The following is a 19482-nucleotide window of genomic DNA, read 5'->3' as shown; positions in this document are numbered from 1 at the left end:
CCTTGTTCCCAATTGTTTGCATCATTTGTTGACTATTACTAAAGGTGGAACTCTGCTCCTGCATCATACAGAGACGTGTCTCTAATTTTTGGGGTAACCATATTTAGTTGCTACAGTGAAACATCATGTGAAATCATGTTTGCAGCAAGAGATTTTTCACAACAGGGGGTTTTTCACTGTGGCAAATTTGATCTCAGATATAAACACACACACACACACACACACACACACACACACACACACACACACACACACACACACACACACACACACACACACACACATGCGTCAGAGCTCTTCTTGTCTTAGCTGCTTGACATCCAAAGGTCCGTTTTTGTAGCCATTACTTACTTCCTGGACTACTGCACATGTGTAAACCAGTGTGGTGGTTGCTGTTGCCGTTTCCGAACAAAGCAGAAGAGGTTGCTGTTGGATTAGACTTCGTTGTAGTGAATCTCGTCACGAGGCAAGAGCAGAGAAAAAGATTTCGTATAACGCAACAGGGGGGTGTTTCGTTGCATCGGGGGCAGGAGACTGGGAATGGTGTTAATGCATGAAGATTTTTTTCACATAAGGGGGTATTTTCACCCATGTAGGTTTCGTTGTAGAGGAGTTTCACTGTATTGTTAAGCTTAGCTTAACACAAGCACAGGACCCACAATGAACTCAGGACTGGTTTATTATCAGGGCAAAGGGACAGGTCAAGGAGGCAAGAACCAAAGGCAGTCAGAGCAACCAAACCAAGGTTTTCGGGGAAGACTGAGCATCAAAAGTGGGCAGCAGAAAGTATGGTAAGGAAGGGAGCTGACAAAGTGGCAACAGGTGGCTCTTCAGACTGGCCTTCACGCCGCAGAGGAGGAGAGTGTGGCTGACAAGGCGAAGACTGGCAGATGTGTAGGTGACGCAGATGCAATGATTGCGGAGACGCCCGTCGCCCACACTTAATTAAGGGGAAGGTCACAAAACCACAACAGAGGGAGGGGCTGCACAGTGGGACACTGAGGACAGACATTTGATACCCAATCATGGCATCCACCTGTTCCCAGTTAGAATGTTCACCTGTAGGATGTTCCAAACAGGTGGTTGAAGAGCATTCCTCAACATTTTCAGTCTTTTTTGCCACCCGTCCCAGCTTTATTGGAACGTCTTGCATCAATTATATAGTGATTATTTGCTGAAAACCATAAAGTTTATCAAATGGAAGATGAAATGTCTTTTTCTGTGTCATGTTCTGTCTTGATTGTGTTCCAGCTCCAGCTGGAGTGAAGGGTGTTTCCCTCCAGCAGGTGCAGCTGCGCCTCGTTTAGTAACCAAGTCTAGCCTTGGATTTAAGGACTCTGACTTCTGCTATGCTTTATCGGATTATTGAGCTTGCTCGCTGTTGTGCTTCAAGTGTGATTTTCTAGACCTTTCGCATCCATTCATAGTCACTCTCGTTTTGTTCGTAGGTACTTGTTTGTCAGTATTTTTGTTGTTCTCATTTTCCTCTTCGTCTTTGTGTTATTGGACTTTTGAAGATTTTGTTTGAGTATTCTCTGTGTTCTATTGAACCTTGGCTTTGCAAGCGCTTTTGGTTTCATGCACTAATTTTCCTGACACCTTGTGATCAGCGATTTCAGTTCATGCTTTGTCGGCGCGATTTTCTTCAATAAATATTTTTATCATCGCACTTAGTCTGAGTTTTTATTTTTTTATTGGGGGGGATCCGAACACACCCTAGAACAGTCTATGTTGTGTATTTGAGTAAATAAAGCAAATTGTACAGAATTCTGTTTTTTCATTATGTTTAACACCATGTCCCAATGTGACAGGGCCAGTAAAAAATGTGGAGATACAGTACTTCGTGTACTGCATTGTAACTACACCAAATCTGTGAAATGATAAACACCTGACATTTTCTTTTACTATATCCTCCATTCTCAAAGGGTGGAACAAAAAATTTCATGTGTTCCCTGACTTCAATAATTCATGTGGCAATGCCTCTTTGAAATTCAACTCATGCCTTTGACTCTCCCTTTTTTTCCTCTTAATGTCCATGGGAAAGTAAGCATTTTTAGAGCTGAAGAAACGTTTTAGTATTTTAATACGTTGCCGTGCCATATAATTTGTGTAGGTTGTATCAATATAATTGGCTTTGCGATTGCAAAAAACGCAACCATCACAAGGAATCCTGCTGTGCGTCATCAATACTTTTAAACACGACGCTGTCGGATGCCACCGGCTAACACCAACTTAATTGGAATTGGGTTTGTATTTTAAATGTTTTACTGGACTCACATTAGACTCAGGAATTCATACTCATATTTTCAAGTCACACTCTGTGTTGCGCACCCCACAGTGAAGGAAGGAAAGATGTGTGTGTGTGTGTGTGTGTGTGTGTGTGTGTGTGTGTGTGTGTGTGTGTGTGTGTGTGTGTGTGTGTGTGTGTGTGTAAAAGTGGTGTGCAGAGTGCTGCAGGGCAGTGCCTAGCTCAAGGGTACCTCAAATTATGTAACCGCAAAACGGACTAGTATCACTCCAACGACCCACTGCATTTTGGTTCAAAGCGGGACTCTAAACAGTGACCCTCCAGTTCTAAATCCAAGGTCCTTACAGATGAACTATTGGCACTCTCACATGTGAGAAAGGATAGGCACAGTCTCAGATGCACTCTCAAGCCATTTCAAAAAACAATACACTCACAAAAAAAAAAACCCTGCTGTTATCTACAGCTCTCACTCACACGCTCACCTGGCCAATATCACACATCCCACCCCACCAGCTGCACACTGTTGATGCTTCTGAACCCGACTTGGACCGGACCACTGCAAAAAAAAAGAAAAAGAAAAAAAATAAGACAATTGGACACTCAACCCTGTAGGTGTTTTGATAAATTGTTTACAGCATGTAAATAGATAACAATTATTTTTAAAATGACATTGCATTGTCTCTATATTGCGGAATTTTAATTTCTGTTTGTGGATTTGTAACTCATCCAACTTGATCAACAGGGGTTCACTGTAGAAGCATTTAAAAAGTTTTTTAAAAAATCCATATGTCCCCACGCATGTACAAATAAAACATTCAGTCATGTATTTGTTGCTACATCGATTTGGATAGCGGAGGAAGAGGCAAAAGTTGATGACGAGGGATCCCAAAGCAGAATGCCGCAGGCAGGACAGAGAAGAAACTTCGAAAGGTTTACAGTGATCCCTCGCTATTTCGCGGTTCATTTATCATGGCTTCAGTGCATCGCGGATTTTTTCAAACATTCATAAATTTTTTTTGTAAGTCCGCAAAAGATCCACGAGAAGCAGCAAAAGTCAGCAAAACAACTGCGAGTCTCATAGAGCAACATATACAGTACTACATGTATATGTTTACTGTATTTTGTTATTCATAAACTAACCTAACTTATGCATCCTCGTTTCTTGTTTTATGTTGAGAGGGAAGAAATTTCATCAGCACATTTGACAATAAAGTTGTATCCAATACAATCTAATCCAATGTTTTAATCTATTCGTATACAGCATTAAGTCATGTTAAATACTTCAAAATTTACTTCTACATGCATGTATACTATTAAATTTGGACTTATAAATATTATGTACGTGTACCTATATGGGGGGTCGCTACTTCGCGGATTTTCGTTTATCGCGGGTGGTTTTGGTCCCCATTAACCGCAATTAACGAGGCATTACTGTATTCCAAAATCACTTTCGACGGAAAGAGAATCAATAAATAAACACAAAGACTCCAATTGTAAAGTGAATAGGATGAGCACAGAGGACAGAGTCAGAGATACACACGAAAAGAGACAAATTAAGCACACACAAGCAACAAGTAAGGACGGGGCGAGGGGGAGGAGGAAAAATAAATGCGACATGGACATTTGATATACAATATCACAGTCAGTGATTGATTATCCACGTTATTTGACTTGAAAATGAAAGAAAATGGGTTTGTCACGATGCAAATGAAAACGAAGCCTCGTCACCATAATCGGCTTGACTGACAGCCAAAAGTGAACACGTGGCTTTCTCCTGACTGGTTGCGAAGATTCCGACCACCGTAACAGAATTACAAAGCACAGCCGAGGCTTATATAGAAGGCTGATATTTGCGGAGAGGGCTCTCGAAACGAGGAGACAAATCCCCGAAGGTCCAGTGCGAAGCGTGTGAAGACTCAACATGGACCAGTGAGGAAGACGCAGTCCCCCCGCAGTCACATCGCGGCTTCAGCTTCGAACCTTTCCCCCCCCCCCCCCCTTCTCCTTTTCCATACAAGCCATAAAAGTGTAGTTAAATTCTATATCACGGTCCTTGAGCAGACTCACATCGGAAAGCGAGTTTGGCATCATGACCTTGCGTCTCTTCCCACTTTTGATGCTTTTCATCGCCGCGACCCAAGTTTTTGGCGAGGAGAACACCCTTCAAGAAAACGATGATTACTGGACCAACGACAACCGCGTTCAGGTAGTCACTTTTCGCTTCAATATCAATGTTTTCTACATATAATAGCTTCACATGCTTATTTCACGGCACTTGTCATAATTGGACGAAGAAACGATTCGCTAAAACGGACACAAATGTTTGATACGAAATAAACAAGGTGGTCTGTGAGTTCACATAAATATGTCACACATCCATTTGTGTATATTATGTATCGACGAAATAGTTAATTAAAGATACTACACACAAGAATTTGATGTTAAGATACAGACAGAGGGGGTCCACATGCATTTAGTTATTCGCTCCTCAACAAAGGAAATGTGTACACTTCCCAAATGAAAATTGAGAGCACCCCTTTCATGCCCACCTTCGAAAAAAAAGTACAAAAAAAAAAGAAGTGATAACAATCAAGCGTAATTGGATACCCTTTATCCCGACTCAATGTTCGAGTCGGTGCGGCAGCCGTGCTCGTCATGGATTGATATGAATTGCACGTCTGGTGTTTGACTTTGTGAACTGGAGCGATGCCAAGCTGAGGCCATTCTTTTAATGAATTAGCCGACAATAAATCGTTACAAGACATTTCAGTCCCCTCTCTCTGTCTCAGACCATCTCAGTCTATCACATTAAGGCATACAGGAGAGCCATAATCCCCCAAATTATGATTCGTATTATTGTTATTATTCAGAATAATATTGTACTTTATATGTATATGAATATCATATATTCAGCTTTCCGGGGAATTTATTATTTTGCCCTTCACAGGACAACTGGATGTCCAGTGACCCCTTCAGAGAAATACTTTTGAGGAGGACAAGAAAGCCACGGCCGCATCAGTTTATCGGCCTGATGGGGAAGCGCTCAATGGGTAACCATTTTCAACGAGATGCTTTTTAGTTTGTTTGCAGTCTGACACTTATAACGTTTCCCTCTTTTTTTTTTTTAACCAAAGCAAAGACAGAGATTCCACGCAAAAGTAAGTACCAGACATAAGAAGTAAGAGAAAAAAAACCCTAATGTAAATATTATTCATTCAATATTTGCACTCCCTGACCAAAACTCTTCCAATCGGACGAGTGAGTGATTTGTTTTATTTTGTTTTATTTCCCCATCTGTGACTCTCTGAAGTTGCTTGTAGAAATGATGAAGTCTCACATTCCATTCGTGAGCCGTAAAAGTCTTTTCAAAATTATTTGTGGCAGTATGCAGATCATGCCAAAATGGACAGAATATCAAATGGGTCGGGATGGGGCACTCCCGTGGAGACAAACAGCACGACAATGTTCATCCTTCTGTTGCAGCTGTGTTTTATTTAGCAGAAACAGTATTTTTGACTATTATTATTTAACATGTGGTGAGCTTTGCTTTTCTGTCCATGATGCCACCATTTGCTTCTTGATCTGTTAAAAGTTTGCGAATTTAGGAAAATAAGCCGAGATACATCCCACCATGCAGGGAATTAAAAAAAAAAACATCTCCATATTTACAACATAGGGAATGCACATGTAAAAATAAAAAGCAAAATAGTAACAGGAAAGTGGGAAATATTTTGCATCTATTAGTTATGAACCCTTTCGCGGACAGCGGTCACTGCAGTGGACAGCTTGAATATTTTTGGGAAACATTAAAAATGAAACTCGAAAATATTTGACAATCAGCAAACATTTATAGTTGACATTTGGTCACGGCAGTTGGGAATGGTCAACAAGCTGGGATTGATTGACAGCAACCGCCAATTTTGGTCTGCCTCGCCTTCTTCTCTTTTTGAACTTGCTTGAATGCATTCATTTGTCTTTTTGAGTTGTGGCGTGTTTGTGTGTGATAAAGAGGGAAGAGATGAGTTGTGCGGAAGGGAAAAAATGAAGAACAAGGCGAGGATTTGGCACCGTTTTTGAGAAAATTAGCAGCCCCCACATTAATTAACACAGTTTGGAGAGAGTCTTATTAATAAGCGCAAAGGAATTATAAAACTGTCACGCTGTACATCCACCCATTTTCCATTACACTAATACATTTTTTTATATGTTGACAAATGATTTCATTTAATAAGATACAAAGGGACAACATTTTATTCTTTCATTTTAACCCTTTCAGGGACGGTGGTCGCTGCAGTGGACAGCTTATCATGTTGTCATGTTACAAGGTGCATGAAAGGGTAAAATGGAAGATTTAAGTTGGCAATGGCACAGCCACATTTGTAATATTTGTGTACTTCATCTTCAGCAGCGCATCCAGCGCAAATAATAGTTGGTTATTTGTGTGAGGCAATATAACCATGGAAAATTATGGTAGAGAATATAATAGTATATTATTGTTGTGATATATTTATGTATTTATTTATTTATTTTAATTTGGAATACTAATTGTGTCTGATCATGTGTTCAACTTTTTTTTTTTAAAGGACATAAAGTCAACTCTTTTGTTGGGTTGATGGGGAAAAGAAACCAAGAAGATCCAGGTAAATCGTTGCGCCAATAGCACAGAGTGCTAACACCTGATTCTGAGCCAATGTGAAATTGTGCATCCATGCCCATATTTAGGCAGTAGAAGAAATACACCGAGCTTCAGGAATGCAAACAAGACAGATTTTTTTTTTTTTAATGAAAAAGATGAGAAAAGATCTGCCAACATATACAAACAGTTTGAAAAATGTTTCTGTAGATCCATATTTTTAAAACGATGTCAAGAACATTACTGTGTGAGGTATTGCAGTATATGATGTGATAGGATAAAAATGGCATATTGCTCAATCGTACAGCATAATTATTCATCTATAGTCACAACCATTAATAAATTATGGCTTCAAAGTTTGATATTTCTGAAAAAAAAAATATATATATACATATACATATACAGGTATATATATATGAAATTTCTTCTAGAACGAATTAATTTCGTAAGTAGAGGTACCAGTGTGTGTGTGTGTGTGTGTAATTTTTATGCCAAATATAAAGAGGGGTACATTCATGTTGATGTGCGAGGCCATTGAAAGGTATGAAAACAAATAATAGAATCTTAAAAAGCACTCTATGGGGAGCCAGTGAAGGGATGCCACAGTCGGAGTTACGTGCTCCCTCTTACGAGTAGCAGTCAAGAGGCGAGCGCAGCAGCATTCTGGACCATCTGGAGACGCTTAATGGAGGATTGGCTGACTCCAAAGTAGAGCGCATTACAGTAATCCAGCTGAGATGTGGCAAAGGCACGACAAAGGCACAAATTACTGTATCTAGTGATGTTTTTAATGAATGTGGCATTCGATTTTAAAATCGTTTCTAATGTTATTAAATGTACATTAAAAGTAATGAAGCTATTCAATTAATTGCCTATAAAATATTAACTTTTTACTGCCGCAAATGGCGTGCATCTGAAGCATCTCTTTAAATTAGATTCATGTTCATATCAGTGACACTAAAAGTCTTGAGATGATTTACAGGCGGGCGGAGTTTGAGAATGTTTACCTTGTAAATGACGAGCTATGGCCCTGGGCTGAGCCAGCGACATTGCCAGCTGGCTGTCATAACCAAAGTGGGATTAGGGGTTGAAAAAAGCAGCTCCTCCTGTACCTGGGAGAAATCAAGTGTATTGCATGATAAATTGACAATCAACAGTTTGTATGTACAGCATATCGTGCTAAAATGCTTCAATTTTTTGCCCGGTGAATTTTGTGGAACCAAGGTCGGGCTCCTATGCTCCCAGCCCTCCTCCCGAGTCCTCACTCGCTGCAGAATGACAAACCGGTGGGAAAAGTAAACCCCTCGGCTCCGGGATAACGTCATTAACGCACAAATGTCTGTGGCTTGTTCGGAAACGCTTAAAATATCCAGCAACTACATTTGCTTGTTTTCAATCTGAGCAAGATGATCCATGTCCATTGATAAATTGTCTGTTCCCTAAATTCACGGTACTTTTTGTCATTTAAAAATATATATATTTCTTAGAATTTAAATTGGGAAGGGCGGCCCGGTAGTCCAGTGGTTAGCACGTCGGCTTCACAGTGCAGAGGTACCGGGTTCGATTCCAGCTCCAGCCTCCCTGTGTGGAGTTTGCATGTTCTCCCCGGGCCTGCGTGGGTTTTCTCCGGGTACTCCGGTTTCCTCCCACATTCCAAAAACATTTATGGCAGGCTGATTGAACACTCTAAATTGTCCCTAGATGTGAGTGTGGGCGTGGATGCTTGTTCGTCTCTGTGTGCCCTGCAATTGGATGGCAACCGGTTCAGGATGTCCCCCTGCCTACTGCCCGAAGACAGCTGGGATAGGCTCCAGCACCCCCCACAACACTAGTGAGGATAAAGCGGTTCGGAAAATGAATGAATGAATGAAATTGGGAACTGGATTCTTAGAATGGTTCCTTTCCTTAAATTCAAAAATTCAAGTCAGGTCAGGAACACAAAAACACTTCGAGGGAACGCAGGTGTTTCAAGCAGAGCGCATCAGCAGCCGACGCCATCGGGGCCATCAGTCTGTGCTTTGGGGGGCGGCAAGGAACACATCTCGTCTGATTGATTGTAAACGTGGGGCCACGAGGTGCGTTCGGAGTGTCGATGATGGATGTTTCGCGAAATTCACAGTTTTTCGCGATTAACCGACGCCCATTACATAACCCGGTGCTACATTTTGTCTATTCAAGCGATGCATTGTGGTCACGTGGGACAGTCAGCCTATCAGTGTACTTCTTGGGACATGGTCACAGGCTAATTGGATGTGTATATAAAATAACAAGGAAATGAAAATGTGTTGTAGCAAACCAACACTATATTTGAAACACAAAGGGCCTTATTCACCATCCCTGTGTACGCCCAAATTTGTGCTTCAAACATTCCGACACACATTTGATACACAAATCTGTGATTCATTAATATCGTTTCACTTGAATTTGTGTGAATTCCGCCAACAAGTTGAGAACCTCCTTGGACCAAGCGTACGCATGAATAATGAAGGATCAACTTTCCCAGAATAAACATCAATCACACATCTGTTACGGAAGCGCACAACATATTGAAACGAAGGTCATTTCTAAAATCAAGATTCATTTTAGTGCTAAAAATGTTTGCCGTTTGCTAATGATTTCATTAATGTCCTAAATAATTGTGAAGGACACTTGTCATAACTTGTGCAGCTGTCCATGTGTCTGCGGATTGTGTGAGTATGATCACGCACCCCAAAATTCAAACCGCTCCAACTTCTTGGTTAAACCAAGACTTCAAACTGGTCATATCGATTATGTACACATGCATGCTCCGAAGCAGCATTTCCCGGACTGATACGCCCACATTTTGAATAAGATGGTTGATTTTGCATACGCGTTCAACTTGTGCGAACATTTTTACACATTTATTAGTGGATAACGCTCATTACCTCATTATCTTCTACTGTGGAAAGACCTTGATGACATCAAGGCAAAATCATATCCTGAGTATTTTGTTTAATGACTCCCAGTAGTACTTCTCCCACTACTTCTATTGCTGGTTTGATTTTCTTTAAAGGGTTGGAGCCACTCCTCCGTGAGACGACACCTTCTCGCGGTGGACGGGTTTGTGTGTCCCAATGATCCTCCCTGGCGCTAAGTTGACTGGGGCATTATGCCCTTGGCAGGGTCACCCATGGCAAAAAGTCATAGGTGATGCACTTCTGTCCAGAGAAAGCACGGCTCAAAAGAACCCTTATGATGAGTGAAAAATTTGGACCTTGGTCACCTGGACCCCCGTCTGGAGCCAGACTTGAAGGTGGTAGTCACTGGCGAGCGCCTGGTGGCGGGCCCTGCACACATGGGGCCCAGCCAGGCACAGCCCGAAAAGGCAAGGTGAAGAAATGGTCCCCACAGGTCCCCCTTCACATGGGCTACCTGTGGGAGGGGGCAAAGGGGTCGGGTGCATTGTGAGCTGGGCGTGGCCAAAGAAACCAAACCATGGTGCTCGGATCCCCGACTCCAGAAGGTAGTTCTAGGGACATGGAATTTCACCTCTCTGGCAGTGTTCGGCAGACAAGTTCCGAAAAAGGTAGTCTTCCTCCTCCTTTGGGTCAGGGGACAGGTCCTCCCTTTTATTCGTGCCTATGCACCCAACGTCTGTGCGCATCACACCGAGTTGTCCATAATGAACACCATGTTCAAACATAAGGGTCACTGTTCGAAACTCGATTAACGGGACAAATGCACTCTTGACACACCTCAAACCACATGGGAATCATACAGGCTAATTTTATAAATCATGAAATAATTTGAGTCTTTGTTGTCCTCGGTCGGGAAGGGGTAACATCTGGACTAGGGGTGGGCAATTATTTTCCTGGGGGGGCCAAATGAGAAGCAGAAAATATTGTGGAGGGCCGGGCCAAAAGGTAGAAATAGAAATAGAAAATAAAGAAGATAGCACAATGTCTTTGTATGCCAGTAATAATGTAACATTCTCCTCCACCATCACACTCAGCACCGGTTCTCCTCAAGGATGTGTACTGAGCCACCTGTTGTTCACGCTCTACACATTTGACTGCTCTCCGACTCTTATTAGCGGTCCAGTTTGCGGAAAGTTTTTAACATGATAACAATCAAACCATTCTAGGAAATGTTCATTTACTCGAGCCAAAAGCAATTCACTCTGAGCATGGAAATTGGCAGAATCGGACTGAGTAAGAATCGCTTCCTTGTTTTTCAAAGTCTCGTAGATTTGAGTCTTTCCAACTCCAGGCGTCTCCTGAATGTTTTGTACTTTGTTACCCGCTTCGTTTAATCAGATACATATCACTTTCGCTTCCATGGTCATTACTCTCTCCCTCTTTCTTCGTCTTCCCCTCCCTCTCTGTGCTCTGCAACTTGAAGTAACTGCGCCACCTGGTGTTGAAATACCTGTCATTACAAGTCCAAACGAAATGAATGCAATCAAACCTTAATTGTGCACCAATCTTCGGCGGGCCGGATTAAAAAGACCAATGGGCCGGATCCGGCCCGCGGGCCGTAGTTTGCCCACCACCGATCTGGACTAAGGCAGCCCGGTTATTTTGTGGGTACCAGGCCTAACTCAATGAAAGATTTCTCGAAGTATCAACTTTTGACTAAGAAAAAAGAAAAAATCAAACGAAATGTAACGTTTGTTGGAAATGGAACTGTACTGTTAAGGCCACCTTGCAAGTACTGCATATCAATCTGTGTTTTGAGGCTTCCTGTTTATTAAATGTCTCCTGCAGATTCTTACGAATGGAGCACAATACAGATGTACGACAAGCGACGCTAAAACTCCTCATCTGCCCGTTTCTCATCTTGGCATTCCTCATCTGTGACGGGGCTATCTACTATGTTTGTTTTATTTTGTAGATGTTCATTGCTGTTCATCAAATAAAAGACTTCTGTTTCCATGTTTCAGTCGTGGCAATGTTATTCCTGTGCAGATATCGCTGTTGTCGGCTGAATCCTCACATCTCCAAAACCATCAGAAAGCAAAACAAACCCGCAAAAAATCAATTGAAATATAAAATGCAGTTTCAAATTGCCAATTTCATTTATTAAGGGCCCTCCCCAAAATGCCCCCTCCCCCTTGTTAAATCACAAAGTAACTGTGACTCATAGCAGTTTTGGGAAGCCTGAGTTCAATTTCACAGCCAACACCCTAGCACCACATTTGTTGAATCAAGAAATCACACAAATAGAATCAGTCACATAAAGTGAAGTCGGCCACAAGATCTCAAGAAACGAACATGTCATGCCACGGTCCAAAGAAATTCAAGTAGAAATTAGAACAAAAGTCAAAGGTTACAGAGCCATTTCCAAGACTCTGGGACTTCAGCAAATCACCGTCAGAGCCATTATCCACAAACGGAGAAAACTGGGAACAGTAGTAACCATTCCCAGGGGTGGTCGACCAACTAAAATTACTCCCAAGATTGCAATGACGACTCACCCAGGAGGTTGCAAAAGAAGCTACAACAACCTCCAAAGAACTCCGGACCTTATTGGCTTCAGTTCAGGTCAGTGTTCATGACTCTACCATAAGACACAGGCCAAAAATGGCGCCCATGGGAGAGTTCCCAGGGGAAAACCACTCGTGTCCAAAAAGAACACAAAGGCTCGTCTCACATTTGCCAAAAGACACATCCTGATGATCCTGAAAACTTTTGGAAAAACATTCTGTGTCAAAAATGGAACTTATTTGGAAGATTTGCAGGCTCTTACATCTGGTGTAGAAATGCAACAACATTTGATAAAACGACCATGATGCCAACAGTGAAGCATGGTGGTGGAAGTGTGATGGTCTGTGGCTGCTTTGCTTCTTCAGGACCAGGACAAGGACAAGTTCCTGTGATTGATGGGACAATGAATTCCGCTGTCTCCCAAAAAATCCTGAAGAACATCCGACAATCAGTTTGTACCCTCAATCCCAAGCGCTCTTGAATCATGCAGCATGACAACGATCGGAAACACCAGCATGTCCACCTCTGAATGGCTTAAAAAAATAATACCGGTAATAATTAAGGTTTTGGAGTGGCCTCTACAACATGTTTTCTTTTTGCCACTCACTGCTTTGACGATGTCGGATCAGCACGACCTGAACGTCCAGATTGCCCTTGCATTGGATATAGCAGGTGTATCCAATTCAAATCCACATACAAGCAGACCAGGGTCAGATACGGAAATAAATAAATAGGGATGGTACTTTTGACACAGACATAAAAAAAAAAGTGATTTGTCACATAGGGGCATTTAAAAAGTCCTTGTTCTCTTATTATTACTCATATCTTGTTAATAGGTTATAATGTATCCCAAAATAAAAACAAAGCAAAACACACTCCTCTTAAGAAATGTACAGATTTTATGAATGAGTCTTGAGATGTAAACCCTCATCAAATAAACATGCATATCACAAATACCTTTATACACGTGTACTGGTTGGTTAACTTATCAATAAACTTTTCTTGTATGATAGATTCACAAATAGCGATTAAACATGTGTTTTTATATCATTCATATTTGTACCGGATTTTTTGTAACACTATATTATTATTACACCTCTTTTTGAACACACTAAGTAATTCCCGCCTTTTCAATTATGTTTCATAATGATCAATCGATCAACACCTTTAACAGAAGCACGCATATGCTTTGTTTGTTCTCATCTTTCTTTTTTTTTTAGTCACTTGTGTCCCTTTACACTATACCAGCGACCCCCTCTGATTTCCAACACACAGTGCCAAAGATTCTAAACTTTGTTTTGTTTAGATTCAAAGACAACTTGCTTGTGTCAAACCAGTTCTTTAATCATATTTAATTCTTTTTCCACAGTAGTCAGAAGCTGCTCAAGATTTTCTCTGGGGCAATATAAAGTTGTGTCATCAGCAGAGCTGGGCAATGTAAAAAAATGTTGCCGGTCGTTGCTCATTCTTCAGCAGCCGGCGCACTCGTCTGTCATCGTCAGTACATCGTTTTGTTTTGGGGGGTTTTTGCATAATGAAAATGCAAGCAGCGTGGTTTTATAGAAGGTTTTATTTGTTGCACTACTACAGCAATGACAATGAATGTAAGCAAAGCAAATCATGAGTATGGAACAGAGATAATGCCAAGACAGAAAATGAACATAAAAAAGTCGCAATACACAATGGCTAATATATGGCAAGTGAAGCATATACGGATTAACACGGAGCCTTGTATTCAGATTACAAGTGGGTTAGAAGCCCAAACAGAATGAAAATACTCCACAGAAACACCTCAGAAAAAAACAGGCTGAAGCCAAATGGAATTTCTTTCGCATTCACAGGGGTGGAATATTTCTTTTGCCAATTCTATCAGAAGTAGACATCTATTCAGGCATCACAAGATGAGCCTCTCCAATTACAAGAGGTGCTCAAAGGGGTCGCCATTAGCTTCCAGACATTTATATGTAGAAGGTAAACTACTGCTTGGTAAACGTTGGTCAAAGGAGTGTCAAACTCATTTTTGTCAATTACATTTTTGGGGTGAAATCCGATTTTTTTTATTTTTATTTTTTAATGCAAGCATTCACATTACATATTAAATGCGAGCTCAAATCTGTCAGGTGTTTGAATCAAATGCATCCCCAAAGTGACCGGCATGTACAGAAGAAGAGAGGACGTCACTCAGAACATAGTATTTAAATTTAAAAAGTAAACGTGGTCCATTGTGTAGGGGTTCATCTTGTTCCTCAACTCATATCAACATAGGGGTGACTCGGGAGGAGGTAGAAATATTTTGGGGAAACAAGGCAAGGCTCTTCGGTCTCCGGAGACGTCTATTTAAGATAACATCACATATGACATGCATAATAAAGGAACCGTCTACGTGGGTGAATCACTACTATCACCACAAATGTCAAATTATGCTTCATGTTTCAAGTGGGATTAAATTAAAAGTAATTAGCCAAAATTACTTCAATAAAAAATGCTTGCAATATCTTAACATTCAAAATTGAAGACGGTTTGAAAAAATAAAATAAAGTCAATGCACATAATTTGCCTTCGCGGGCCACATAAACTCATGTGGCTGGCTGGATGTGGCCCCCAGTTTGACCACCTTGAGTTTGAAACAGGTGGTCAAACTGTTCACTGAGATCGCTGCACATATATTTTCACGTGTTCAACTCATAGTTACCCGAAAGCAGTACTTCTCAAATAGGGGGTCAGGCCCCGCTGGGGGGATGTGGTGTGAAGTCATGGGTGGGTGGCCTCAGGGAACATGTTTTTTTTTTTGTTGTTGTTTTGTCTTTTTTGCTGTATTACAATAAGGTGGAATTGCACATCCACGACAGCAGTGCTTCACCAAACCCCAGGTCATTTGGTACTGGGCCGCACAGAAAGAATAAATAACTTACATTACTTGCATTTTATTTATTTCGGACTCTGAAAGATGTTTTATTTTGAAAAATTACCGGATCCTCTGTTACATTCGTCTACAGTGAGTCACTTTTGACGCAGGTCAAGGCGTGCTTCTCGGTCACGTGATAGGTTACCGCAAAAATAAAACCGAGGAGCTAGCAAAATGTGCTCATAGCATTTTTGGGGGGATAAACGGTACGAGTTAAAAGCTTGGAAATGTCTTCAAATTGAAATGGTCTTGAACATAAGAGGTCAAGAAATTCAAGCTATTCACTCTTGCTAATGCACAGCTCTGAACTGAAAGTCATTGCAGGTCATAAAGCATCACCCATATCATAAAACTGACTGAGGAGATAACAAATGTTGTGCAAAGCTGTTATCCGGTCAAAAGGTGCCTCCTTTGAGGAATAATAAATTCTAAAATTCTGTTTTGGTTTACATTTTTTTTGTTGACCAAATAATTCCATCAATATTTCTTCATCATGTTGAGGACTTAAAATATGACCCCCCCCCCCCCCCCCACACCCCCCTCAGATTTACAGGCTGTTTCCAATCTGGTACTGGTTCTCCTATTTTTATTTTATTTATTTTTTTATTTTTTGGGTGCCCCGTCTTTTTCACATAAATTGTCTTGACCGCTAATGCCACAGCTGAGAGCGTCATGACGTTGTTATGATGCACCAGAGGGATCTGTGAGTTGAGGAATCAGGATGAGGCTTCCATTTTGCATTCACACGAGAACAGGCAGCAAAAGTACACGGGTCATTCTGAGATATGTACGAATTTGTGAACGTTTCAAAACTTCAGTGTGTCTTTATTGTTATGAGGATTGTATAAAGACAAGCGTTTAGTGGGTTTCATGAGTCGTTCGAATCATTGATGCCCTTGTATCCACAGAGTTTGAAGGGCTCCACATGCACATGTTTTGACCAAAAATGTTCATCTATGACGCCAAAAATGCTCAAAACAACATCCAGTTAGTTAACATCTGATTGCCAGCACTTCTGATTTATTCTCTACATGGCATTTACTACTGAAAACTCGGGAGTGTTTTATAAGAGAGGCTCTCAGCATATTAGCTCCCGCTGAGAGCTAGTATGCTAACAGCCAGCGGCCTAATGGAGCAACAGACTCCAATCATGCACCAGAAGTGTGTTGTAATGCGCTAAAATCCACTTGCTACTTTTATAAATCAATCAGAGCTTGCTTGTCAAAATCTTTTTGGTTTTGGTTCATCAGAGTGGACTTCCTGCTTTGGGTGCTAGCCATGAGCGATGTATAACTCCGTTTCACCTTTCAAATGACCGCAAGCAACACTTTCTCTGACCTTAAAACGAAATCTTTATCCTGCTTTCCTTGTCTAACCAAGCATCATCCTACTTTTAATTTGAAAAAAGACACTTTGTGATAAACTGCCGATGTTGTTGTTGTTGTTTTGTTTGTGCTTAGGCAAATATTAGTTAGTTAGTTAGTTAGTTCCGCCCGCTCCTATTTGGAACATTGGGCGACGAGCCTCCTCCATTTGTTCCGGTCACTGGCGACCCTTCTTGCTCCATGCCAGCTGACACCCATCTCACTGAGGTCTTCTTTGGCAGTCTGTCTCCACGTCTTCTTTGGCCTACCTCTCTTCCTCTTTCCACCCTCTGGCATCCAGTCCATGGCCACACTTGCCGGTCTCTCTCTTGGCAGCCGGAGTACGTGGCCGATCATTTTCCTTCTCCTTTCAGAGACAATGTCTGACAGTTCAGCCACTCCTGCCCTCTTCATCACCTCCTCGTTGGTGATGTGGTCTCTCCATGAGATCCTCAGGATGGATCTCAGGCAACGCCGATGAAAGACATCTAACTTGTTGGTAATGTTGGCTGTCTTCATCCATGTCTCACAGGCGTAAATCGCTGTTGGGATAACCACTGACATATAGAGGCGTAGCTTGGTGGTCGTAGTGATGGCTTTCGATGACCAGATGTTGCGGAGGCGTTGGAACACTCCCGCAGCTTTACCAAGTCTACTGTTGACGTCTTTCTCCACACCACCTGTATTTGAGATGTTACTCCCAAGATATGTGAAGCTGTCAATGTACTCTATGTCATGTTGGTGTAGAGTGAGTGGTTGAAGGTGTTGGTGCTGTCCGACGGCCATGGCCTTGGTCTTTTCCTGGCTAATTCGTAAACCGACCTTAACTCCGTGCTCATGCAGATTGTTGGTCAACTCCTGGAGTGCGGGCTGGGTGTGACTTAACAGAGCCAAATCATCTGCAAATTCCAGGTCAGCTAGTCTGCTCCCTCCCCACTTGATACCAACTTTTTCCCCTGTGATGGACTTCCTCATCACAAAGTCAATTATGATGATGAAGAGTAGGGGTGACAGAATGCAACCCTGTCTTACACCAGTGACAATGTCAAAATCATCAGTTGTGCCACTGTTGGTTTTGACACAACAGGTTGAGTTGTGGTACAATGACCTGAAGATGTTGATGTACTTGAGGGGTACACCATACAGCTGGACGATCTGCCACAGTGACTCCCGGTGGATGCTGTCGAAGGCTTTCTTGAAATCGATATAGTTGATCATGAGTGGTGTCTGAAGTTCTTGGCACTGCTCTATGATGTTTCGAAGGGTAAAGATCTGTTCGGCGCAAGACCTTCCCTTCCTGAAACCGGCTTGCTCTTCCCTCAAGATGTTATCCACTTCATCATTAAGGCGATGTAGCAGGACACTGCAGAATACCTTGCTGGGGATTGACAGCAGTGTAATGCGCCGCCAGTTATTGCAGTCTGCGAGGTTTCCCTTCTTAGGAAGCGTGACAATGACCCCACGTCTCCAGTCGGCAGGAACCTCTTCAGCATGCCAAATCAGGTTGAACAGGTGGGTAAGGCTCTCCACAACAGCGTCTTGGCCGTGTTGCAACATCTCGGCAGCTACCTCATCGAGTCCCGGTGCCTTGTTGTTCTTAAGGCCCTTGATTGCTTTGGCAACCTCAGTCTCGGATATCTCTTTCGATGTAATATTTAGAGCTGGAGCTGGTGTCTCTTGATTGAAATTGAAGAGCACGGGAGGCATTGGTTGGTTGAGAACCTCCCTGCAGTGTTCCAGCCATCTTGCTTCTTGCTCCTCGTCGCTTAGAAGTGTCCTGCCATCCTTGCTCCTGATTGGCACGCTAGAGCTGCTCCTGGAGTTGGTTAGCTCCCGCACGATCTTGTATAGGGTCGTCGTGTTGTTGTTCTCGGCTGCTTCCTGTGCCTCTCTTGCTTTCTCTTCTAGCCACTGTCTTTTATCCTTCCTGCAACTCTTCTTCACTGCCCTGTCCAAGCGCCTGTACTCCTCGTCTTCCATCCTCCAGCTCCGGAGCCTCCTCTTTTGTTCTCTTTTTATCTTGGCCACTTTCCTTTCATCAATCAACTTCCAGGTGTTGTCTGTTATCCATCTCTCTTTGTTGGTACCCCTCTTTCTGCTGATAACTGCTTCTGCAGTTTCAGCAATGGCACAAGAGAACATACTCCACTGCTCCTCAATGTTTGCAAGGTGTTGTGATACCTTGAGCTTCCTACTCAACTCCTCACAGAAGCTTTCTGAGATGTTGTTATCCTTTAGCTTGTCCACTGCGTAAGGTCTCTTGGGCTGCACCTTTTTCACCTTCTTCAGCTTCAGCTTGATTTTACTCACCACAAGGAAGTGGTCTGAACCCACATCTGCACCTCTGTGGGAGCGAACGTCGAGCAATGACGAGCGCCACCTTGTGTTGATGCAGATGTAGTCCAGTTCGTTCTGGGTCCCGCCACCAGGTGAAACCCAGGTTACTTTGTGGATCCGCTTGTGCTCAAAAAAGGTGTTGCCAATGCTGAGGCCGTTGGTACTGGTTAGCATCAACAGTCTCTCCCCGTTGTCGTTCGTGGAGCCTGCAGACCCATGTGGTCCAACTGTGGCATTCAGGCCCCTTCTGTCATTATCCAGTTTTGCGTTGAAGTCTCCAATCAGCATTTTGATGTCATGTCTGGGGATTTCCTCAAGCACGGTCTGGAGCTGGTTGTAGAAGGTGTCTTTATCGTCCGCTGAGGCAGCTTCGGTTGGGGCATAGACTTGTACGATGGTTACTTTGGCATATCTGGTGTAGAGCCTTGCTGTAATAATCCGTTCATTCACCGGCTTCCATCCAATCAATGCTTTTGCTGCACTATTGGAGAGGATGATGCCGACTCCATGGGAATGGTGGTCTTGCTTCCCAGAGTACAGAAAAGTTG

General features: G+C 42.4%; 1 protein-coding gene across 1 annotated transcript; it reads left to right on the top strand.

Annotated features, from left to right (window-relative positions):
- The first annotated feature begins 3926 nt into the window (after positions 1–3926).
- tac1 (tachykinin precursor 1) lies at positions 3927–11777 on the top strand. Its single transcript, XM_086136827.1, has 5 exons — positions 3927–4454; positions 5196–5298; positions 5383–5406; positions 6832–6888; positions 11609–11777. Exons 1-5 carry the CDS (start codon positions 4338–4340, stop codon positions 11653–11655), a joined length of 348 nt encoding a protein of 115 aa, XP_085992953.1. The 5' UTR covers positions 3927–4337; the 3' UTR covers positions 11656–11777.
- Positions 11778–19482: the final 7705 nt, after the last annotated feature.

The sequence above is a fragment of the Hippocampus guttulatus genome, chromosome 18, assembly GCF_054856545.1.
Source record: "Hippocampus guttulatus isolate MCC_2025c chromosome 18, RoL_Hgut_1.0, whole genome shotgun sequence".
In the NCBI taxonomy this organism is placed as follows: Eukaryota; Metazoa; Chordata; class Actinopteri; order Syngnathiformes; family Syngnathidae; genus Hippocampus; species Hippocampus guttulatus.
This window is presented reverse-complemented; position numbering and strand designations above follow the sequence as displayed.